Raw genomic sequence first — 25,180 nt, forward strand, 5'->3', positions numbered from 1 at the left:
AAGACAAGGAGCTTGCTAGCCCATGCAAACAATATTTTACTTGCACTCAAATCGCTCAGTGTTTTTACATTTGATAAAGATATCAAAGAAAGAATCCATATGTTCACTAAACCATATTTAGGTTCCCCTCACACTCACCTCCCCTCCCCCTTTTTATATATATATTAGACCTATCTTGCAATTACTTGGTAGGAACCACCCAGGCAGCTTGGTTTTTTTGAGGGGGGAGGGTTTCTTTGTTGTTATTTATTAATAACAAAGAAGGCTTAAGGCATTTGCCCACCAATTTTCTTTCCCTGTAAAAGACTAACATATCCTCCCCAAGACTCAAAATTCCTCTTTCTGCTCCGGAAGATGCTCGAATGCCATTAAGAGCCTTTATGGATTCAGGGGTTCGTTAGTCAGAAGGGACAACGAATACAGTGCTGTCTGTTTCCTTCTTCCCTGGGAGTTCATACTGTAGGGGAGAAAAAGAGGTAACATTCCAAAAGTTAATACCAATGCCTTTTTTTTTTTTTTTAATATATATACACACACTCACATATATATAAAAGAGAAGAAACTGCAGAGAGCCTAGAAACACACCTGGATTCAGTTACTAATTTTCAACTACCAAGCCAGGAACAGGGTGCTGCAGGACGAGCAGCTCGCATGAGACAATTGCTTCTTCCTCAGACTTCTGTGACTTAGAGGTGCATTTCAGCAGCACCTATGGCAAGGGAAACACCTACATTCCTGAGCAGTCCTGTGCTCATAATCCAAACCATTTCCTATAGAAAGGCTCAGGATTTGAGCTCCAATAGATAAGTAAAAGGAGGTCTTGATTTTCAGCATCTTTTTTTATTTAAATTCCAGGCCTGATCTACACATCTTAAATGACTGCAAACATAGTTGTTTCCTTTGACACTTTCTTCAGCTTTTCATGCACTACAGACACGTGACACATCACAAATCATAACAGCCTACTGGTCTTTTGCAGGAAGTATTACTAAATGATGGCTTTCATTCTTGTCTTCTCCCTTAGGCATCTGCTTTTTCACAGCTTTCCCTGATGGTTCCCTGATTAATCCCTTTCCTAAAAAGATTAAAGAACCTTCCCTGTGGAAGCTGGTGTTGAATAAGAAAAAGCAGGCAAGACAAAAATGTTATGGAAGACAGCAAAAAGAGATGAAAAGGAAGAGCCAGAGAAATGGTGGGCGCACAAAACAAAGCCCCAGTAGCCATTCCCAAATGCAGCAGACACTGTCCAGCAGAGTTTTACTAACCAAAATTACAGGATCAGAGAAACATTAGACCCCACAGCAGCTGGGCTTTAGCACCCCCTTCACCCCTTCCTCCTGGTGCTGCAGATGGTCAGTTTGGCTGGGCGGGAGGAGGAGGAGGGGTTGATAAAGTCCCACAGCTTGGCAGTAGCTCAGATGAGATGGGTGTAGACAGAGTTGTGGGGAAAAGCACAGCTAGGACCTCATTGACAAGTTCTGAAGTAGCTGATAGAAGGGCTGCAGCCTGACACACTCAGTGCACTTGTGCACCAGCATCAGCTCTTACTGCAGAGGGAGACCCGTGTGGGAGCCTGGGAACAGTATCTTCTCCATGGAGGGTTTCCAGCTCATGCTGGGTCATGAGAATATGGAAGAGGAGAAATGGGAAGGGCTGAGCTGCTCCTTTCACTTCAGTGCCCAACAGCAGAAGGAAGGAACAGGACCCCACCACAGTATGGGGCTCATTTCAGAATAAACCCCACTTTCTTGGTGTGTTAAGATGAGAGTGTCTCATGATGAACTGCCCCTCAGGTGAGGCAATGATGCAAAATGCTGCAGCAATACAGAAGAGCCCCTTGTGGTTATGTCCCATCTAGCAGCAATGGACCTTGGCCAGCAGGTGAAACTGCAGAACTACAGTTGCAATCTTCTCACTTCTAATACCTATCAGCCACCCTACAGCTCAGAAAGGCCACCCAAAGCTGCTGGTGTACTGCACGTACCGTTGTGTTCTGGATAGTTTCCACAAAACTCTTTGCTGTTTCACCCAGGGCTGAGTCAACAGATTGAATTCTGGAAGAAAGGTAAATTTAGCTAGTTTGCCTTCAGAGTATTAATACTTACTAAATAAATTTAAGCAAATTGAGAGATTTAACAAAAAGACCCTGAGGAGTCCCCTTTTTGCATTATCCTTTCTGTAGGGAAATATCTATTCACCTTCTCCCTCACAATATATAGACACAATCAGAGGATGCATCTTGTTCCAAAGCGTGGTACAGGTCCCTTGAGGTACATACTCATTCTGCAGTTTCCCCACGGGAGTCCCTCATTGCTCAATTCAAAATCTTAAGGAGACTGCAAAGGCTCCATCAATGAACACACAGTTCATGCTGTGATGGCATCAGAATACACTGAGCACTGCTCTTGAATACTGCTTCACATATACAAGTACAGTTAGTATAATTAATGTACTACTTTACCATTAGAGGATTTGTGAGTATGCAAGACATCTGGCAGACACATACCGCTGCTTTTGCTGGTTGCAGAAAGAATCCAGTTTCAGGGCTTGTGCATTCCAGAAGTCCTAGATAAAAATAAATAAATAAAGCCTAAATAGCACCTTTACTTTGGAAGGGCAACCTCCATGGATTATCCCAAGAACTCATACACACCACTGCATCCTTCTCCATGTTTGCTAAGACTTGAGTTTCCTTCTCAAGGCTGGAAAGCTCTTCAACAACAATCCTTTGGAAGGTTTCCAGCTTATTCAGCCTAATGATGAAGAACAGAAATGAGTGTGACATTTTACGATTTACGATTTTCTGTAGAGTGCAAGAATATCTGCACTAAACTGAATAGTAACTCAAGCTAAATATCCTTTCTCAAAAAGTAGTCAGTAAGCAAGGACTGGGACAGAGAACTCTGTTCCTGTATTCATTGTTTTTTTGTTTTTTTTATTTATTTAACTGACAACCCATAAAGCAAGAGGATCTGTTAAGGGAAGACACTCCACAACATCAGTGCCTGTAAAATCCGCTAGCTGACATTTAATACTCAAATGAAACAATCTGCAGAAACAGGTACATAACAGAGCTTGAAATAGATCTATAGCAAAGTTTGAAACATCAGCAACACCCATTACATTTCTTTCCTTCCCCTCCCCATTTCATTAAGTAAAACAGAGTGGAATTTCCTTGTTTTGCTATAAAATATACAGTAAAGGAAGATATTAAGTATAGCAAGAGGATTTTTAACAGATTGGGGAACACCGATAGCTATCAGAAAGCAGCCTAAGGACTGCTTCACCATCCACTCTTAATGCAAACTTGTTTTGCACTAACCCATCCCTTCTCCCTGTACAGGAAAAGCAGAATAAATCATAGGCGTGCTGCTTCCAAAACCCTTACTATGGAAAGGGTTGCACAGAAGCTATTTTGCCTTACAGACTATGATAAGCCCAACAATTTACACAGTATTTGTGTAAATAGACATGAAGCTGGAGGCATTTTCAGCAAGCAACAGAACTTACCTGCACTCGTGGATCTGATTCAACAAGGTCAAGACGTTCTTCTCAGAGGTCCTCAGCGCATTCTGCGCACAAGTCTCCATCTTTTTGTACCTGAACTAACCACAGGATATGCTGTCAGAGAAGGGCAGTGGCCTAGCTCAAAAATCCTGTTTGGAAAAGGTTTCCCCAAATATTCCCCTCTCTCTCCCAACAGGCCTTTCAGTTTAGCTAAAAACAGTTAAGTCACACTAGTTATAACAACAGATCTTTACACAGGCTGTGTGACTTTGAGTCAGGGTTAAGTAATCCCAACCAGCTTATGATGAGCTGCTTCTCTGCTCCATCACACTTAACAACTGCACAAAACCAGGTCTCTATCAGCACCACTTCAGAGCAGTATTAATGCAAGCTGGGTACATTTTAATCATAACTGATTTCTGTTGCAAGTGCAACCACCTCCAGCTGTAACTCAAGGATTAAAGCCAAACTTACTGTGAACATTTAACACCGACTTAAATAAAAAATAAAAATAAAAATGAGCCACCACTACACTTGCACAATGCTGCTGGATCCAGTATAAATCTGCTCTGCCAGGCCTCTCAATTGGGTCCTGAATTTAGGTTGGCTATCACTATGTTCCTTATATTCCAAAAAGCTTTGATCCATTCCTTCTGATGGCAATAAATATTTGTAAGTTGGTATTTAAATAGGCATTTAAAATACCTATACAAATCTGAGTTTCCAATATATAAGATCCAGTAAGAAAAAGGAAGAACTTAAATTTCCCTCACATGTCATTCCTTGGCTTTTCCGTAACACTTCAGAGAACATATGGATTTTTGAAATGCTTAAGAGAACTCCAGGCTAATAGTGCAGTCAAAACTCTGCATTCTTGGGCATAAAATATAGATTTACATTAACTTCTCCTGCTGATTAAATGGTAATATCATTTTGTATGAGAAAATGCTACACACTAAGCACACATACAGAGTGCACATTACCCAGAAGAGTTTTTTTAGTTGGTTGGTAAAGCTTTCAAATGCAGTAATAACCCCTGAATCGCTGACATCTTCGCTCATTATCTTGGCAAAAAAGGCATCATCCATCTCATCCACTTGCTGGCCTGTAAGAAAGCATAATCCGAATTAGTATCTTGCTGAAGGATTTATCAAAATATAAATACATATACTATTAGAGCAGGATGTAAGCAGCAGCATTTGCTATAGAGTTGGAATTTGAGTATTGCTCTTCTGGACTTAACGGGAATGACATTGACCCAAAAGGCTTCTTAGAAAGCAGTATAGGAGAACAGACCTGACACCAAGCATCAAGTGCAATATATTTACAAATAGTGAGGCAATAGTGCATGAACACACAGTCAAATGAGGCAAAATTTCCACTTTTTTTAAAAAAAAAAAAAAAAACTTCTGTCCTCTAGCTGCTATTTAGTGGGCAGCCCACCTATCCTGCTTTCATTCCAGGCAGGCAGTGCCTTGCAGTTTCTTTGTCCTTTATTTGCACATTTTTTCTTTGATAGCTCCAGAAAAATCACTGCTCAGGAAGACTGGAAAATACTACCAGTGCTTGGCAGCTTTCTGAGTGCACCTTGTATCCAAGGTGCCTAAATTTCCTTGTTCCAAGTCCATTGCTTTCAATGATGGCACCACACAAAATGTGCTTTTGTTTTTATTTTTTTTTTGAATCACATTTAGGGTTTTGGTGATAATACCCTGCAGGCAGTACCTGTTTGCAGTCTTCCACAAGACTATGGTTTTTGTCAGCAAAAGAAAATAAAATCAAGATATTTAAGACTTCACCTTAACTGCCAGCCTCACTTTACCTGTTTCAGCCCCCTTTTCGTTCTCTATTGAATTGAAAAGTCTCCTTGGTTTATAGGGAGTGTCAGAGGACAAGTGACTTGTTTCCCAACTGGAAAGTTTAGGCTTTTTCACGACAGTGCCACTTAACACACCTAAAAAGACAAGAAGACATCTGTGGGGTTTTTGTTGTTGTTGTTGTTTTAAATGAGGTATGTGGCATTATCTACCAAGAGTAGATACATTGGAACAGGCTGCTCAGGAAAGTGGTGGAGTCACTGTCCTTGGCAGTGTTCAAGAAACGTGTAGATGAGGCACTCGGGGACAGTTTAGCAGGGATGGTGGTGATGGGTTTACAGCTGGACTCAGTCTTGAAGGTCTTTCCCAACCACAGGACACAAGACTGCACAAGCAAGTCTCTTGTCTTGCAAGTGCAGGCCTCTGTGTTGCCTGGTGTTATGGCAATAGTTGAAAACCCTTTTTTCCAACATCACTAAGGTTGCCATACAACAGTTTAACCCAGCTACATTTACTTTTCCTTCTACATCTTCAATCCTTACCTGACAGATTTTGGCAGCTTGCTTTATTTTCCCAGATTTCCCAGCCACCAGAGAGCAGCGCACAAAGGCCCGCTGAGGAAGGCATGCGCAATCATAGAATCATAGAACTGTTAAGTTTGGAAGGGACCTCTAGAGATCATCTAGTCCAACCTCCCTGCACACACAGGGTCACCTAGAGCACGTGGCACGGTGGTGCGGACATACAAGCATGGTCTCATAGCACCACATTTTCAATGTCTTGAAAGGAAGTTCAGTCATCCCTCGTGCTCTCCTCTGCACCTCTTCCAACCTGACTTCACCCTTTTTGACTACAGCGAGCCAAAACATGTTTTGGTCAGGGTGGAAGCAGAGCCCTTCCACCACCAAAAATTTACCCTCTTCAGGAACACAGAGCTGGAGGCAGCACCCCCTATTTTATGAAAATTTGAAAAACAAACAAGCAAACAAAAAAACACCACCCTTGGGTCCCATTGTCCACTTGCATGAACTCAGCAAGGGGGCTGTTCTTGAATAGCTGCCCTCCAAGCACCCAAAGAGGGCAGGACATAGGAAGATAGCAGAGCTCAGGACACAGAGGTACAGCTGGACCACGACAAGCACAATGGAGCAGCATCCAAGGAAACTCATAGATTTAGGGTTCAGGGGGTAAGTATTCAGACACATCATTACCCGCACCTAAACTTCTGAACATAACCTTAATTCCTCCTTCAACTCCTCTCCATCTGAAACATTGTCCAGTGAACAGTGATAAATTGATAATATAATAGGGTTTTTTTCCCCAAAAAAAAATAATCCAAAGAGTTCACACTGTGAAGCACTGTGAAAGCTTGATGGATGAGACCCCTGTATCCGGAACATGAACGTAGCCTCCTCACAAGAAAGGGAATGCTTTTGCCTGAGTCCGGTGCTTTAGTAACTCAATGCACATGAACAACTTTAAAACAGTCTCTCCCAGAACTAGATTGGGAGCAAGAATATTAGTGAGAACACAAGTCATAAGGAGCCCATTGCTACATGACTTCTGCGAAGCTCTGTTGTCTCCAGTCACAAAAAACATCAGTGCACATTGGCTTTTACCACATGCTTATATCACGGTCTCTCTATATATTCTCAGAAATAAAAGCAACAACTTTCAGAACTGCTTTATGTTTAAACATCCCTTTCTGCCTTTTTAACATCTCTTCTGTGTTATTGAGACCAGCATACCTGAGTCCTTCCGTTTGAACAATTCTTCTTCTCTTGACGACTTGCCAGATTTATCAGGAAACTTCTAAGGAGAAAGAAGAGAGGAAGGAAGAAAGAAAAAAAAAAAAAAAGAGGTAACCCCTTGACAGTTTGTATGCAGCACATCTAAACTACCACAATGCCCTGCTCCTGATTTTTAGATGAGAAATATTTGCTTAGAAAGTATTTAGAAGTTAGAAATAATTTGAAGTAGGGCATTCCACACCTGTGTTGGCTTCTCTTCAACACTGGAATAGTCCTCAGCAGAAGCGTTGTTCAATACTGGATTCCCTTGTTGCTCTGAGTCTGTTTCACCTGCACAAGTGATCAAGATCAGCCAAAGTAGCCGTTAGATTTAAATGCTGTATCTATTAAAACAGTAACAGAATCAGTTTAATTAAATACCAAGAAGAGGAAGGAAAGAAGAAGAAAAAAAAAAAAGAAAGAAAGAAACAAGCAGCATTTCTTCCATCTCTGCACACCTATAAAGGAGAAAACAGTGCTTCAAACTCAGTCCAAAGGCTGTTTTATTTCTGTCTGTCCTTTAGGAACTTTCATTCACTTCCCACTGTTGCTGCAATATTTAAGTCTGTGTAACATTGCGTTTAGAGCTACTTTATTCAAGCATACATGTTCTCAGAAGAAATGAGAGCAGAGAAAATAGACTGCTACAACAAGATATTTCAAAGAAGTCAATAGCAAAAAATAAACCAACTCAGAGTAAAAACCCACACCAGTGCACAAAGAAGGAAAAAAACATAAATAAAAGACACTTAATATTTGGCAGAATAAGTTTTCTGGCTTTTCCTATCCAAGTTATACCACAATTCCCAGCCCAGAGATTGACATATCATAATATGCTGGGACATATGATTTCCACAGCATCACTCACAGCAGGTTTGGGTAGCTTCCAACTGGTTGAGGAAGCACAGATAGTGCAGTGGGATTTTGTAGTAGATTAAATACTATATGAGTTGTTGCTCACACTGCAGCTTTAGATATATTATAAAAAAAAAAAACGACTATTAACATCACAGAATGGAGAGAAAATCCTTTTAAGCAAGTTCAACCAAACCACAGACCTGCATCAAATAATATAAAAAATAACTAAAATAAATAAATATAATAATATAAAAAAAGCACACTAATGCTCAGAGGGGTCTTTTTCTTACCAAGGCACCAAAGCTGGAGCTTTGGGTGCAGACGGCAAATCAGCCTGGACAGGAGAGGTAACACGACTGTGAACATAAGGAAGCCCCAGACAGGGCACTGACAAGGCACCCTTTCCCATGTGGCTGCATGGTTTAGGCACCAGATTGCCCTCATGCCCACCTAATGCCCTTTCTCTTCAAGATACTTCATCTACAAACATTACCTAGCTTCACAGACATCACAAGACAATCACACAGCAGAAAGTTTACCAAAATGGTATGATTGGAAAGACATTTAAGAACAAAAAAATACATCAAAACAACTTTTCTAATAGTTTGAACAAGAAAAAGAGAAATACCAGCAGCTTTCGCAGTAGGTACATCATCTCCCTTGTCATTAGATGTACCCTTTTTCTTTAGGGTTTCCTCCTGAGCTCTTGGCCTTGAAACTTCCGACTGAAACAAAGTTGAAGTATGAGTTTTATTTAAGGATTTTTTGATTAAATATTTTTAAAAGCATTTTAATAAAATGGTGAGGCTTTTCTGAAAGATGACTAAAACATATGAATGGCCATCTCCAACACTGAAGGAGATTTCTTCCCTGAAATAAGACATAAACATTTTCGTCAACAAATAAAAGGTTTTAGGGGAAAAGCTTTCAGCACAGCTGCCAGATCTACAATGATTTCCCAGCCTTTAGTGTGGGAACCACTTTGTGGCATACAACATACAGTGCTTACAACCCGGGCAGTTTGGCGTTGTTAAACTATATTTTCCTTTGATCAATGTATGGGCCAGTTATTTCTACTCCCCTCCGTATAATTTGTGGTGAGCTTTCTAGAAGTGGAGAATCTCATGGCATGAGCAATGCTCTGACAATACAAGACAAAAATTGCCAACAGGACAGAAAAGGAAGCAACCCAAGGAACTGGCTGGTACTTGGCTGGAAAACACAAGAGGGAAGAAGCCAGGTAACAGTTTTCTGGTGAAGAGGCCAAGTACCAAACATTTAATTGCTTAAAACATTTGATAAGAAAGATAATATCAATTTGTTTAATTTCAGATCATTCATATGCATCTGATTTGCATATGCAAAGCTTTGAATTCTAAAGTACACCAAGTATCACATGTCCTTACTTTCTTCGCCTGGGAATCACTGCCACTACTTGCAGAAGATACTGGAAGTACTGCAAGGAGAAAAGGTTTCCTGGTTACTGACAATGTAACTGTGTTTTTTATCCCCTGAAGAGATGTCAAAGAGTAATTTTATTTTAAATTTGATTTTCTGTGCATCTGCAAGAATAAACTCCACAACTCGTGGGCTGAGTTCCAAGAGTTCCTTCCTACAAAGCTCCTAAGCGATGCACACTGATCACTACTAAGAATCACTGTATCCAGAGTAGCTCCCTCAAAAATGCAGGCATGGGAGCTCACCTGACAGCCTCTAGGCCCCAACTGGGGTGCATGGGTTGGCATAGGAGCAAAAGCAAACTCTCGCAGAACATGGTATACAGCATAATTTCTCCCTCACTTTTCTTTTACTTTTTAACCCCTGCAGGGGCCCATCTGCAAGGCTCTTCCTCCTCATGAGGTGGAGAGAGATCCCAACACTTTCAGATCACTCTAGCTTGAATTAGGGGCTGGGGAGGCTCACTGCCCTCCAGCTCGGAGCAAGACACACTCTCCGCCTTCCCCACAGTTGGTTTTTTTAAACCATGCAGAGGATGAACACCCGCCAGAGCCTGAACAGGCAAAGGGGCAGCCTTGGTCTGCAGGTTGCACAGCTTTTGGAGATCTATTGCCCATACCTGCCCTCTCGCGCCTCTGCCGCATAGCACGCTGCCAACAGCGCAGACTTTACCTTTTAATTTGCTTCTGACCCGAGTCCTTTTTCGGGTGTAATCCAGAGATCTTGGCAACGACCGCTTCTGTGAGTCAAGGATCCAGCTTTTTTCGCTCAGGCCAGTGCTTGCATTTTCACTGTTGCTTTCAGAGAAAAGATGTTTCCTGTAACTGGGCTAAAGATACTATATTAAGAGTGAGCCCTGCTCAGTCAGTAACTTCCCTCCTCTAACCCCCAGAAACCCTTCAACCTCTTCTCTCATTTTGCTAGAAAATTATTGCCCTTATTCCTCCCCACACTATGAAATCCAAAGCATTTCAAGCCATCAAATCTGCTAAAATAGCAACTGGGCTGTTAACTGTCACACCAGAAGGGTAAAACCAATAAGTTGTGGACACTTGCTGTTTACCAGGCTGCTGCCTAGTGTCTTCCTTCCTCATCTCCCCCTCCCTCCTGTGCTCTGTATAAAAGACATTTCAGCAGAAAAAAAAACCCAAAACAAACAAAAACCTAACAAACAAAACCACTAAAATGCAACCAACAGTACAGCTAGAAAAAGAAAGCAGATATACCAGAATTTCATGCTCTGGCAATCTCAGTGTTCCCCAAGGATTACTGCTAAAGGCAACAAGTAGCCCCTTTTCAGACTCGGGAACAGGGCCAGATGCTTGAAATGGCTCCCAGTTTATTTAAAGTGTCATTTGCCCACTGCCACCCCACTACCCCAAGGAGGGCTTTCCACCAATGCTGAACATGTGTCACCACTTTGCCCACCAATGTCTTCACATGGGCCTGGGGACATCCCAAAAGCATGTCTGCAGCTTGAGAGCAGCGACCAGCAGAGATACAAGCCCACACGGAACAAGACTAGGTTTCAGGCTGTTCAGGGGTGTAATAGCTCATCCCCACGATGCACACAGCTCCCACACCACCCACCCGCCGTCTCTGGAGCTTGCTCGAGTCCTGATTCTTGTCTTCTGTTTCATGACCCCTGCAAAGTAACCCATCAAGACATAAGTTAGACTAGCCTGATAATTCATCACAGTTTTATGGACAGAAGGCGTAAAAGCATGTGGCAGTGGTGTAAGAGAGATACAGGCAAATAGCAGTAGAAGAGGCCTTTGAGAAATATATCAACAGGGTGTCCAAGTTATTATCAGGCAGCAGTTAGCCAAGTCTTTCTTTGGCTGGTTTTGAAAAACAATAATCCAGGAATACCTGAAGTTTAACAAAAACAACAGATCAGGCTACTTATTTAGAAGTGACAAATTCCTGGCAGCTTTATTGTAACTGGAGAAGGCACAGGAAATGCAGAGTATTCGAGCATTTTTCAAAAGTTAAATCAGCTGTATAGGTACATATATATATATATATATATACACATATATATACACACACACACACATATATATATTTTAAAATGTAGAAATTTCTGGAAGTCAAGTCTTACTAGCGTAAAAGTGATTTTCCTCCCTAGTGGCTGTCACAACTTTAGTACTGGTAACGTCTACTGCTACTGGGACAGCTAAGCCAGGAACTATCTTATTAGAAGCATCACAAACTATTTTAAGTTAGGATCAAGAAAGATAACTAAGGTAATGGATTCTTGAATCAGGTCAGGGGATTCAAACAATGTACATATGATTTTGTACCTCTGCTTTTGTGAAGAAAGTCTCTGTCCAAAGACCCTTTCTTTTGCTTCAGCAACCTGAAAGAGGAGCACATTTTTTTTTCCTTAAAATTCAATGACCCCACAAAGCAATCTATCAAATTAAAACACATGAAGAAGGGCTAGCAAAGGAGTGGATTACAAGCAGCCTAGTTTCCTTTTTAATTGAAGGGATTTGTTAATTGAAACAATGTCAAAAGTGACAACTGACAAACATTTGTCTTCTCAACAGATCTGCTATACTCCCCCTCCCCGCCTTTATTTTACTGGGTAATATTCAAGAGAAATCTCATTTAAGCGATGACGGCACCACTAGTGCTAGCACTGATATACTGCGTCAGACCTAGGCAGACTTGGGACAGGACTATTCAAACCCTACTGAGCTCTCCATGAAGCAGGGTTTAATGCTGACACCCAGTGGCAGTACTGAGGCCTGGGGGTGCTCAGCTCTATAGCAGGAATTTGGGGTGGCTGGTTCAGCACCTACGATTGCTTATTTAAAAGGAAGCACCAGTTGCCCCAGTACTAGCAAGAGGCTGAAAGTCTCAAATTCCTATTGCAATCAGCTATATCCTACCACATTCATCACAAAATTCAAGAAGTTAACGGCATTTTTTCCTGGGAAAAATATCTCTGTACACATACAGCCTCAAATAACCAGTGAGCAGCCTGAGTTTTACTACAGCAACACACCCCCTCTTACTGCATTTCTCCAGCAAGCAACATAATCTTCTCAACACTGCTCAGGACAAGTTCTGCCTCAATTTTACCTTTTCATGACTTGCAGAGTCCGAGTTTTCAAAGTCATAGGAATCCTTCCTGCAAGGAGGAAACACGAGAGCACAGTGTATCAGCACAAAGAGTCAGTCTATAGAATTTCATTGAGAACGCTCAGTGGGAAAGGGGGAAATACTGCTTTTAATATTTATAAACTTTGTTATACAGTGAACACTTAAAGATTTTATATGCCTACGCCTTAAGCTGAAAAAACAACAAATTACCCAAATACTTATTCCTTTCTTACTTAGCCTCTATTACTGTCTCCATTCTCACACCTTATTTCAATTGTAACTTTTTTATTTTCAAGGAAACATTCAGAAGATACAACCAAGTCATCTTATGAAAGATTACGTAGCATATAAATTAGTAATAACAGGATGTGGTAGGAAGGAATCATGAATGCCTTGAAAGACAACTCCAGAAGTCTTTAAGAGGAGAAAATTCTATCCCATTCATTCCATCTCCATTTAACTCACTTCTGAATGCTATAGCATTCAATGGTTGCTCTCTAATCAGTTCTCTGAACGCAATTGAATTTTGTTTTCATGCCTTTCAAAATATTAAAAACAAAGTTATTCCTATTTCTTTCTCCAAATCCCAATTATTTTAAAAATACTACAAACACTCAGCATGCTTTGTGCTCTCCTTTTCTTACCAGGAGAAGGAAAATAAAGAACTAGACGCCTTTCTCATTAAAGCTTCCTACAGGAAAAAAGAAACGCACATTTTTAGAAAAGACACTAGGGGGAGCAGAATGATCGAGCTAAGACACCCTTCTCCATCTCTAATCTCTGCTCCGCCGCTCCTGTTTTACAGCAAGTGCATGACTTATTTGATCTGAAGGCACAAAACTTGTAGTAATGATGTTCTTTTATATTCTCATCCATGACCAATCCAAAAATTAATGTAAATTTTCTCTCTCTCTCTTTTTCAAGTTAAGAATCAATAGCTACCAGGATCCTCCGGTAAAACAACAAAATATTCAAAACTCAGTTCAGATAATAGATGCAAGATCACATCCAGAAGGCAAACTTAGGAAAATAAATACTATCATGATTTTTCCATGGCAAGTAGCATGGGCCTTACTGCCTGAGAAGCATTTCCTCTTCCCCACACAAGCGCCCCACAGCTTCAGGTTAATTTGGGTTCTGACTGCATGGCCGAGGTTGCCAGGGGCATAGCCGCAAGAACCAGAGTGCCTGAGAAGGGCACAGGTTGCAAGACAACAGCCACATCTGGAAGATGCCACTGTCACCTGGGGCCTAGCACATGGCCCATTGCTGAGGTTGCCACACAGTTGAGGCATCCCAAAGGGACAGAGCTGCTTCAAACTCCTGCAAGCAGCTCGGGGGCCAGTCCTTGACATAGGGGCTATTTGCTTTCCTTCACGGCACGATAAATCCTGTTGCACACACTGCTTTGCAGGTAGAGAGTGTAGGGATCACGCAGGATGGGTTGCGACATGCAGGGCCAGGAGGAGCTTCCAGCCCCCGGGCTGGTGTAAACCTCTCCCCAGACTCTTGAACTCCTCCGTCCACGCTGCCACCAGCTTCCTTACTGTGAGCAGACTGCTAGATGGAGGTAGAGCAGAGCAACAGATAGAGAAGGAGCCCAGCCTGGAAGTCCAGGACACATGACAGGAAAGGGCTGAGGCAATATCAGAAAAGCTTAGATGTCTGTGACTCATAGTTGTGCATGGCCATGGTCCTCTCATCCTCTGGAGGGTCAAGGAAGATAGAAAGGCTAATGGGACACAGCATCACAGAGGCAAAGGCATTTTGGCAGGCTAGCATTAGCTTCTCCTCAAGTCAGTCAAGCAAGACAAGTTACAAACTTTGTCAAAAAAAACAAGCAGCTGGCTATAGCTGTTGCTCAGACAGCTCACACTTGAACGCTTTTTCTATCCCTCCGCATTTTTGGGGAAAAAAAAAAATCACTTAGTGCACCAAACCCAGCACATGCTCAAGCCTTTTATATCATACCTGGCTTCATTCTTCTTCTCCTTGACCAAACTTGCTTTCCTGTTTCTCTTTTTTCTGGCATCATCCTTCAAAAGGAGAAAGGAATTCTTGGATCTCAAGCTAAGACACATTAAGTAATGTAAGTAAATGCTAGTTTATCCAACTTGCAAGGTCCCATGCCAGGAGCACAGGGACCTTCAGCCTGGGAGGATCATCAGAGATCAGGTCAAAAAATGAATCAACATAGCTAGGTACTTCCAAGATCCGCTTCTCTTCAGGAAGCAAATCTTTGCTCTTGCAAACGGCACACAAATCTTGCAGCACCCAAGCTTGTCATGGATAGAGCTGGACTGGTTACCTATACATTGCACTCCTATGTCCCTTGCACAACACAGATTGTATACTGACCAAATACAACTGCGCTTGAATTACTAACTGTGGCTTCGCTGGACCATAAGCGACCATAGGTAGACCATAGTCATTGCTCCGTAGTGCATTATGCTTGCTCAGACCAGCAGTTGTGCAGGACTGAGTCAGTGCAGCACAGGCAGCTCCTGCAACACCGTGAGGACAGCGACTCCTTGCACCAGACCCCTTCTCCCCAATGGCCCCAAGATACACATACCTTTGGTGTCGACACCTCTATGGGCTCCTCTTCTAGGGGCTTCTCACTAGAGACAACCAGCCACATTAGATGAACACAACCCCAGATAAGTAGTTGATGAAGTATTAAGAGCAAAAGGACTTGCACTAGCAAGCCTAAGTGGCAGCTTAAGAGGTATGTCAGGAAGAAAGCCAGCAAGCATCTCTACACAGTCCCATCTTTGTTAACATAAGAACTGCTGTCCCACATAGCTCTGAAAAATGATCCAACTAACGCCAAGATAGATCCAAATTCATATAGCAGCACACAAAAATCAGGACTGCCATTTACAAAACAGCCACACATTAGGGGAGCTCCAAGTACACTGCTGAAATTAGACTCTGTGATAGGTTTATCTTTTGTTGGGACTAAATGGTGGACAAAAAGAGAAGGTCACACCAAGCTGGCAGCTCAAGTCATAACTATATGTTACTGCTGTGTAACTCTTAAGTGCTGAAACATCAGGCAAATTTCCTTACAAGTCAGTGCATCAAAACGGAGGTTTTTTTTATTAATATTTAATAATTGCTAGGGCAATCCTCAAAGTTGCAAAAGGCTTTGGCAGGGGGAGGGACAAGGGGGTTTGGAAGAGAGAATGGAAAGAAGGAGTTGCATTTTTTTTTCTTTTTTTTTTTTTTAATCTTCAAGACATTTACCTGGGCTTAGCTTTCATCCTTGGAGATGGAGCTTTGGGTTTTTCTGCTGAGGGAGGCAAGAAAACGACAACTTCACCTTCTGGAGCTATTATCAAAACTCTTTGACTACTTTCTTTGGAAGGTCCACAACAGCAGAGCCTTCACAGAGCTGCACCCAGGGAACACTTCAGTGGGTCAGGCTTAAGGAACCAAAACGGGGCAGGTCTGACCTGGGCCTGGGTTAGTATCCTCCATGTCAGTCTGCTGGCTCACTGCAATCATGGTGATGGGGGTGACCTTTTTCTGCTTGGAAACATGAAGTCACAGACAGAGCATGCATGCAATCAATAAAAACAGTTTAATAATATGGAGAGCGATTTTCAGAGCTGGCCCATAGCAAAAGCTGGACCACATGTCTTTTGTTAGCTATACATACATAGGTAAGTATATGCATGCACACGTGTATATATATGCACACACGTGTGCATTTATACACTATTAGATTCTCACTCAGATGAAAGGCACATTTTTTCCCCCCCAAAACAATTTTGGGAGATTTATAGCTCTGGGAGCAAGTATCTAGGAAACTGACTTCTCACTGATTGAGAAGGTTTTGTCAGAGCTGGGTACAAATTATTTTTTTTAAAGAAGGTTTTAACTATACCTATTTCAAAAAAAAGGCAGGACAGAGAGGGAGCAGGAGCACAAAACTTTTGTTTCACCGTACACAAAACACATACTGTCACTGCGTCTGTTAACTGCTCACTGTGCTGAGAGGCTGGGATGTCTGAGATGGAGTCTGTGTTTTCAGGGTTGGAAGGATTTCTCTTCTTCTGGAGATTATTGGGCTCGGGTATGACTGTGGAACAACAACCTTAATGAGAATTTCTCTGTGAAATTGGATACACAGACCTTTCCATTCTTAAGCACATGCATAGAAGCAAAGCAGTAGACCTAATAGGGACAAACATCTCACAATCATATTTAATAAAATGAAAACATAAAATCTCTCTGAACCACCCAGTGCAGAATTGCAATGCTAGATAAATGGGATCTTGAAGACACCCAGTAAAAGGCCCACATAGTGTATGAAGATGCATAAATTTATCATCATCTCGTTACCTCAACACTTTGCTCCAGAAGACATGAAACAGTCATTTACGCCTGACCAAATCAAAGGACTGGTGGGACCTTCCACCATCCCTGATTCCCTAGACTTCATCTCAGCTGGGCACTTTGAGAAGTGTTTCAATGGCAATACACGACCTTCCAACCATTCGTACTCCAGGACTGCCCTGAGTAGCAGAACAGGCTTGCGCCTCTGTGAGTGCTTCACTGACATGGATGAAGCAGAGCTTCTCGCTTTCGCACTTTTTCCTGAGCTCCCAAGGGTCTGAAGCATTTCCATTATAGCTACAAGTGCAAGTGTTGGTCCACCAGAGAACTGGTGCTCTTTGCAAGACTGCTGTCACAGGCACATTGAGGCAAAGCATCACCTCCCCTTGAGGGTCTCCCACAAGCCTCCCACAGCACTCCTACCTCAGGAGCAGCGCAGGGAGGAAGCAAGGGGACACACAGCACTTGCAGATGGGACACTTCCACATGCTTGTTTGAGCACGTAGCCAGTGATGGAGATTTGCCTTGCCAGGTTAGCCAGCAGGGAGCTGATCCAGCCTTCCCAAGCGGGGCTCCTGGCTGTGCAGCCCCACAGCCGACAGCCAGCTTCACCGGCACAGGGACTCGGTGTCCCCAAGACAGGAACAACACGAGACCAAGGAATGGCTTGGGGTTTTTTGTTTGTTTTCCTTTGTTTTTGTCCCCTTACGTAAATATGGCTAATGGCAAGCTGCTGCAAAAGAGTGAAGGCACTCATTTTAAATCTGAGTAATTAAAATTCCATATTAAAAAAAATCATCACCTGCTTCATTCTGCTTGGTTTGCTCCCCAGCACGGACAGGCTCCTCTTCAGCCAAATTTATCTGTTGGTGCAAAGTAATCTAATGTGAAAACAACCTTCAAAGAGCAGAATCTTTTATTCAATAAAGCCAGCTACTTACTGGCACAACTAACATCTCTAAATCACCCACCACAAATCATTGGATGCTAGTTAACCATTTGGAAATCTCTTGGCTCCTGCAAGGATAGGAGAACTGAACTGTACTGTGACTACTCCTACGTAAGTTTTTCTGCAAAACCCATGGCCTGGGGATAAATCACAGCTACAAAAAATTCTTAAGCATCTTGTGTTTTTCCATTAGCTCATATCAGTTTGTTCATCCAATACAACGTAATACTTGAAGTTAATGTATAAGCTATTTTCATTTCAGGTTATGCAATTAAATAACGTAGGTTTTACTTTTGCTGACTTTTTGAATTGAAAAATGATGACTCCAACTGAACGAATTAACAAAGTCTCACTGCTACGCTCCAAAACCCTAAACTTGAGTCCACTGAAGCTTTTTTCTAAAGCCAGGAACTTCCTCTACATCAGGCCAAAGCTAAGAGCTTTGATATGGACAGTCACAAAATCTCCAAGTGGAGGTTCACCTAGTGAACACAGTATAAATATAAACATAAAAATCTACTGATGGTTTTTGGCCCACTGTATATTAAGTAAAATATGGCTTATAAAAGAAAAACTCATACTAAGGTCTTACCATCATTTTTTCATCTCCTAGTACTTTTTTTAGCACACCTAAGATCTCAAACTTGGCACTAAATGATATTTTGATTTTTGTTACTTCATTTTTGTTGATAATAGCAGGAATCTTCATGTAAATTTTAACAGTCTTTTCTCCATCCTCCTCTGGGTTAAAAAAGAAAATGCAGTTAAATCACTTTTAGAGCAAGGTATTCAGTCCATTACTCCAAAAAGATTTGGGTAGGGTTTTGTTTTTAAACTTGAAGACAGCCTCTTTTACATTTCTAGTTGCTTTGGTCATCCATTTCTTCCCTGTTAAGTTTAGACGATTATGCTCTTTCCTAGCCCATCCATAACCTAAATCCTCAACTTACCCTGACAAAGGGAACCCTTAACCTTAACCCCAACTCCTCTCCACAGAAGGCTGCAGAGCCCCCAGAGCAGCACTGCTGCAATCTGTGGTGTGCAAATTTGCTGTACTTTCTACAACACATCCAAGTCTTTCTTTCTCATGGTTCACCCATCACAGGATGCAATACGAAGGAAAGTCATCTACATGCATAGAAGCCTGATGACGTTCAAAAAGCACACATTGCTTTTTCAGTCCAACACATATTAAATTGTTATTTGGCTAGTGTTCTTCAGCTTTCAAGCACTGAAACCACTCCTAGGACAGCATCCAGAAAGGAAATCTCTGTAGGACCCAAAACAGCTAATGTGGGGTTTTTACTTGCAATACTCCGAGGCCACTGCTCAACCAGTGTGAGGCCATCAGTGAAGCCATTTTCAGGACAGTTGCACACCACACTGGTACAAGGACAGCTGGTGGTTAAGATCTCTCACTTGTTGTTACAAAAATAATGCCGTTTGTCAGAACATTGATTTATACCACGTTGCATAAAGTCAAAGTGGCACAAATCTGAGGAGTTAAGTCACGCTGTGGAGTTCAGTGCGCTAAAAAACAACTGCCCTCAGTAGCTGCCATCCTGATGGACATGTCGAGTTCAGCTGAAGATGAGACTGACCCTTTCTTTGGGGCTATGGAGGCTGCAGTTTCCTCAAGCTGAGCCAACCCAACTGTTGCTAAATGAAGGCACTGGTGTGCTCTCACCTCCTGCCACCCCTCCACTTTCCTCCAGTGCTGCCAGTGCCTTTATCCCACATGTGGCAGTGGCCAGACCCAAGCACCTGCAGCTCCCTAGTGCAGCAGGCACTTTCTGCCTTTTCCATTCTGCCAGGGCTAGCACACTGCACAGGACCACAGGAAGGTCCGTCCAACAAGCAGAGCTGGCACAAGGTGAACATCAAGAGCACACGTATGGTAGAAGGGAAGCTGCCCAAGAGCTTCTTGGTGATGATGCATTTTGTAATTGTTTCATTGTACCATGTGAAACCGGAGCTGGACAGAGGGCCACGTCAACTGCATCACCTTACCCCTCAGGCTGTAACTGCTGACTTCTTCTTTTGACAGCCTCACAGAGTCCCACAGAGCACCCTGTAAAAACAAAATAACCACAACAGAAGGGTTGAGCCGACTAATGCCAGCTGCACTAGTCTAACCAAAGGCCTATCGGACTTTGCTCCTACCTCACTACTGTCCACATAGAAGGTCACACTGTGGCTGCCGGCATTGAAATCTATCCAGAACTCCTCCAGCTTCTCATCGGAGGGCTTCTTAACCTGGGAACACAACAGCCACTGCTGCCACTTCCAGGAAAAAGTTTACTTGGGAGCTGCTCGCTCATTCCCCATCTTCTTCACAGCATTAAGCTGCAACAAGTTTCCCCATGCACACTACACAGAAATAAAGCTGGGTTCAAACTATGTGTTGCCCAGTTACTGCTGACCCAAACACACCAGCTGAGTGAGAACATTACTGTGCATGAGCCACAGGAAGGAAATAATTCAAGCAAATGTTTGTACATTGACTCAGTGAAGACTCTTCAAAGCTTTCTGCATTTGTGAGTGCTTCTACTAAGCAGCAAAGCTGGAACCAGCTTGCAGCAAAGCTCTCTGGTGACATGGCTTTGGAAATAGCTGTCAGAAACAGTGCCACAAATGCAACATTTATTCAAAAGCTGTGAAATGATCTGCCACCAAGCAGATCTTGTTCTTGGACAGCCTGTGAACAGCTCTTCCAGAGGAATCAGAGTTCCTCTGCCCTGCTTCTTTTTAAAGATCTCACTTCCTTTACCACTAAGAGGAGGACTGCTTCTATCCTTTGGCCAATAAAAAAGGAAATTTGGCAGTAGTTGTTAGTTTGCTGCTAAGCAAGCTTTCAAACTAGAATAGAAAGTTTTAGTCGCACTCAAGAGAATTAAGTCCTTTCATGAAAAGGAAAGGGGAAGGAGAAGCACCCATACACCACACCAATTAACCATATTAACGGTGGTAACACTGCAAGGGATGTGCCACAGCAGTAAGAAATATTACCTCATTCATGTCAGCAAAAGCAGATATGCAAGGAAAGGAATAGACTCTGAAAGAAAAGCAAACTTGCACGTGATAAATTCAGACTCTGATGTTGAATGTATGAAAGCTAAAATCCTGAATGTAGGTTGCTAACCTTATTGTTCAAAAAGTTAACAATATTCTAGAGGTAAACTAGGCTTAAAGAAGCTTATACAACATGTTGTTTTAGCCATTTAGTGATGCCTTGATTTTGATAATTTTACTTGATTTCTTAATTTTACTACCAAAGAATCTCCACTAAATATTAAAAAAAAAAAAAAAAAAAAAAAATATTCGCACACATGGTGTAAATTATTTTGTGGTACACGTGGCACAAGTTGGTCTACAGTTCTAGTTTTCCCTCTATTTCTGTTCGGTTGCAATAATGACAGCATTAATTTAGAATCTTGGTTCACAACTTACCTTCTTTCACCCCCAAGCCTTTCATTTAGTTGATTAAGAAATTTTCTGCAGTCCTTCAAGACAAATTACATCTTATCAAAAAATCAGTTTACATTTCCCTTGCAAACATTCATTTTACTGGAAGCGCATCTCCGCTCCAGTTATAAGCTTTTAAACAGTTAATACAATGCCAAAGGCAATCCAAGCAGAAGTCACAAAAATATAATACATATGCACATATATACATACACATGCTTTAGAAGTAGAATATCTTAGAAGTAAGAACTATTTTAACTATAGGCCAATTTAAATTTTCTAGGTTAAAAAAAATCTCCCTGCCACCTTCAAATAAACTTCTTACACTTATAAAATCAGTTTTCTAGGAACTTTTTGCAAGGACATCCTAGCTGAACTCGAACAACACTAGCCCGTATGCAACGTTGTCAAGCATGTTGTTATCAAAATAAAGACCCTTACCGTCTCAAATTCTCTATCCTTAATCTCTTTGAAAGCTTCAGCAAGATAATTATCTTCAAACCAGTGATGAACAAGGTCATCCCTCCATTTTTTTGTCATTAACCTACAAAGTGCTTCAGAAAGGGCAACCTGAAGGTCATAGTCTGCATGGTAAACATAAGAAAAGAATAAAACTTCATTAAAAAAGAACTCTTCCACTGTAACAGAATATTAGTATTGCTACTATTAATACACTTTATTTAAAAAATCATGTTATTGAGCTCCCTTCCATTTCACCTAGGAAAATAATGCTATGTTATAGTAGAGGGTAACAGTCGGGTATTTATTGCAGCTATCGGAGGATGTGTAGTTAACACAACTTCCCCTTACCCAACAGCTTCTCACTTAGATTAAGTCATTTTTCATGTATCACAACATAACTAGCGAGAAAGTGATCTTGGTAGGAGGGAGGAGAAAAAACAAATTGAAATCAAACAGAATCCCCTAACATTTGACTAATGACTAACATTGAAAAGGCAATAAATCCCTATTGACTGCAGTTTATCCCCAACAGGTAAAGTTTAGCTTAAAAAAACAATGCTTGCTGTTCATTGTAAGCATATGCATAATGCTGATGTAATCAGCTAATTACCTTTCTATTCATTTCACAGTTGAGTTTTTCTTATTAGTTAACACTTAATACTAAACGGAAAGAATTAACAGATTGTTATATCTAACAATTTTTAATGCAGAGTCTTAAGATATTATCCAATTTTCTTCCCAGAGAGATCAAGCATCTAAGCAGAAGCACTTTCAACTATAATTCAACTAAAATAAATCAGCAAATAAAACAACGGCAGAGAACCCCAGCTTCATAAGAATAATCACGGAGCACTTCTTACCACCAACGTCCAGAATAGTTTTGGCAAGATCTTTCCTGAAAAAACATAATGCAATGAGTTAAAGCGGAAACGAAACACTAAAGCAATTTTCATTAGTGAGGCGGATGGAAGCGCTCGCACTAATGATCACCTGTAAAACACAACCACAGGGGCCTGTGCTTCACCCGTGCCTGCACGGCCAAGCCACAGCACCCAGCCGGGCAGACACTGCGATGGGGAGAGCAGGAAGCTGGTGGCTCCCCACAGCCAAGTGCATCTTCCCGGCAGCAAACCGCAGTGGGGAACACTTACGTGAGCAAGCATATCTCTTCGGACAGGGGAAATTTCTTTCTCTCCTCCCTCGGTACACTGTCCAGTATAGAGTTGAGAGTCCTCAGAGCCTTTTTTATCACCCCCAAGTGCACACAGACACACACGAAGGGGACAAATTGGGAAAGAAGCCAATAAGATATTTTTCATATTTTTATTTACTTATGCACACTTGCATGCACAAGCACATTTGTATTTTCTTTCCCGCCACAACTCCTACCTCCTGCCGCAGGGCGCAGCAAATATTTGCTTCTGTCACAAGATGCCCTAGTTCAGGTAGAAATAAATTCACCAGCTCTTTCTTCCCTAGGGAAAGGGTTTGAAAAGGTGACAGCTAGAGATGAACTAGTCCATGTATAAAACACAACTGCTGAAGCAACAACACTCTGCTGGTGAAGAAGTGAAAATATCCCAACCGTGTATCAGACAAAACTCTAACAGTCCAATCCTATACAACAAGGGGAAAATGATGGTTTTTTTGCAGCCTCACTGGCCACACAAGCTGACGTGGTCACGGCCCTTCTTGCCACGCAGCAAGCACTGCAAGGCAGCAGCATCTCCGATGCAACAAGTTCCCCAAGGCATGCAGGCAGATCCCCAGGCACATGGTCAGATCCCCATATCAGGTTAGCTTAAGCTGTAGCCAAGTTTCCTGACAAAACCTTGATGAGCCTTGACGGCTCTACGATAGACTAGGAGTACTCAGTTACTCCATGTAGATGGCTTCCTTTAATGAGAAAATAATATTTGAAGCCATAGCAAGGAGATATGCAAGAGCCACTGCCTGTGTTTGAGGCCCTTTCAGAAGTACCGCTTATTCCGAGCGACATGCAGTGTAGATAAGGTATTACAGTTAGAAATCTCCAGCATATCTAAAAGAAGCAAGCATGCAAAAAGGAAAAAAAAAATATATTGGAGGGAGAAAGAGGAGCTGGGGAGCAGGAGAGGAAGAAAGAGGGAACAGAGTTCATGCAGAATTAAGAAATTTCTCCTGATAGAGAATTTGAAGCTATTCGAGGGTATAAATTAATAAACACACTAACCTTCATCACTGCATCTGCAAATCACCTAAAAGTAAAGGAAGTCTTTGTTAACAAAACGACCCCAACCACAACAGCAGTCAAAGCGTTTCTGTGACTATGCCCGAACATCACACCTCTCTGAGGCTAAAATAACAAGACACCAAGGCACGGGTGGCAGCGCACCTCGATGCAGGTATGTTGCATACAATGATCTCTTATACAGGTTGTCCGTATGCAGGGAGCACAAGTGGAGCAAAGCACCCACTTCCCCCCCAGGATTTCAGTAGCAGCAGAGCAGAGTGCCTTCAGATTCCTCAGAAACCCACATCGTGGCATCATTTCATTATTTTTAGTATACATATGGGCCTGTGTAAAAATACATGTCATTTTCTTTCACATATTATGGTACCAGGCAACACACTGACATCTGAAAGCACTACAGGTGATTATATTTTTTAGCAACACGGGGCAAAGAAAGCTAAAAGTTTCCTTCCTATTGCAAATCTACTGTCACCGGGCATCCAGCACCTATTTCAAAAAGAAACATTAAGGAAATCTATAAGCTTTTTGGATCATTCTTTGGGAGTTAATTAGTGGGTTTGAATGACATAGGAATAAATATCCAGAGCCACCTCAGCAGACAAATTTGCACATAAGGTGTAACTCGGCCTCAAAAACATTGGCTTGACTTATTCATGTTTTTAAACAAGCACTTGTCAATATACCATGAAGACAACTCTTCTCCCTTCCAACACACATACGTACCAAGGCACAGTCAAAGAAGTCTTCAAGAAGTATCATCAAAATCTTGTTTTCATTTGGGTCTGTGAGGATCACAGAAGATCTTGCTCTTTCAAACCAAGATACCATGTAAAAATTGAAAGAATTGGTTAAAAAACAGCCAAGAAGTGCTAATAATCCTGAAACTAAGGATCCCCTTAGCAAACCTCATGCAGACGCATGGGGTTTTTCAGCCCCCAACTTGGGCAGTACTGTACCGTGAGGAAGGCGTTGTGGGGCTCAAAGGCTGCCAGTAGTAGGCAAAGCCCCCAAGCCTGCACCCAGGCAGCAGCCCTTCCTCCTCTTCCTCCCCCTGCTCTTGAGCACCCAGAGCCTCTTTGGTGCAAGGGGCATCACCACTGGCACCATCACAGCAGCCAGAGCTTTCTCGAGGAGGGCCATCAAAAGTGCAAGCAAGTTTAAGAGATTTGTCAACTTTTTGCAC

The 25,180-nt window shown here is 42.0% G+C and overlaps 1 protein-coding gene across 1 annotated transcript; it reads right to left on the minus strand.

The window, feature by feature from the left end:
• Positions 1–378: 378 nt before the first annotated feature.
• Positions 379–24,830, minus strand: SYCP2L (synaptonemal complex protein 2 like). The gene is made up of 32 exons (XM_088521734.1): positions 24,721–24,830; positions 23,977–24,001; positions 23,154–23,239; positions 22,916–23,004; positions 22,625–22,659; positions 21,744–21,886; positions 21,288–21,340; positions 20,847–20,892; positions 20,001–20,093; positions 19,848–19,908; positions 18,430–18,578; positions 17,691–17,751; positions 16,513–16,631; positions 16,003–16,075; positions 15,794–15,839; positions 15,120–15,165; positions 14,516–14,580; positions 12,524–12,572; positions 11,737–11,792; positions 11,021–11,075; positions 10,103–10,259; positions 9,379–9,428; positions 8,601–8,697; positions 7,317–7,405; positions 7,073–7,136; positions 5,330–5,461; positions 4,491–4,612; positions 3,511–3,605; positions 2,654–2,753; positions 2,507–2,565; positions 1,985–2,054; positions 379–457 (listed from the first exon to the last, which is right to left on the minus strand). The coding sequence occupies exons 1-32, from the start codon at positions 24,823–24,825 to the stop codon at positions 398–400; spliced, it is 2,550 nt and encodes an 849-aa protein (XP_088377860.1). The 5' UTR covers positions 24,826–24,830; the 3' UTR covers positions 379–397.
• Between the last annotated feature and the right edge of the window lie 350 nt (positions 24,831–25,180).

Source organism: Tinamus guttatus, unplaced genomic scaffold (assembly GCF_059628265.1).
Source record: "Tinamus guttatus ecotype Peru unplaced genomic scaffold, ASM5962826v1 Tinamus_guttatus_pri_ptg000131l, whole genome shotgun sequence".
NCBI classification, from domain to species: Eukaryota; Metazoa; Chordata; class Aves; order Tinamiformes; family Tinamidae; genus Tinamus; species Tinamus guttatus.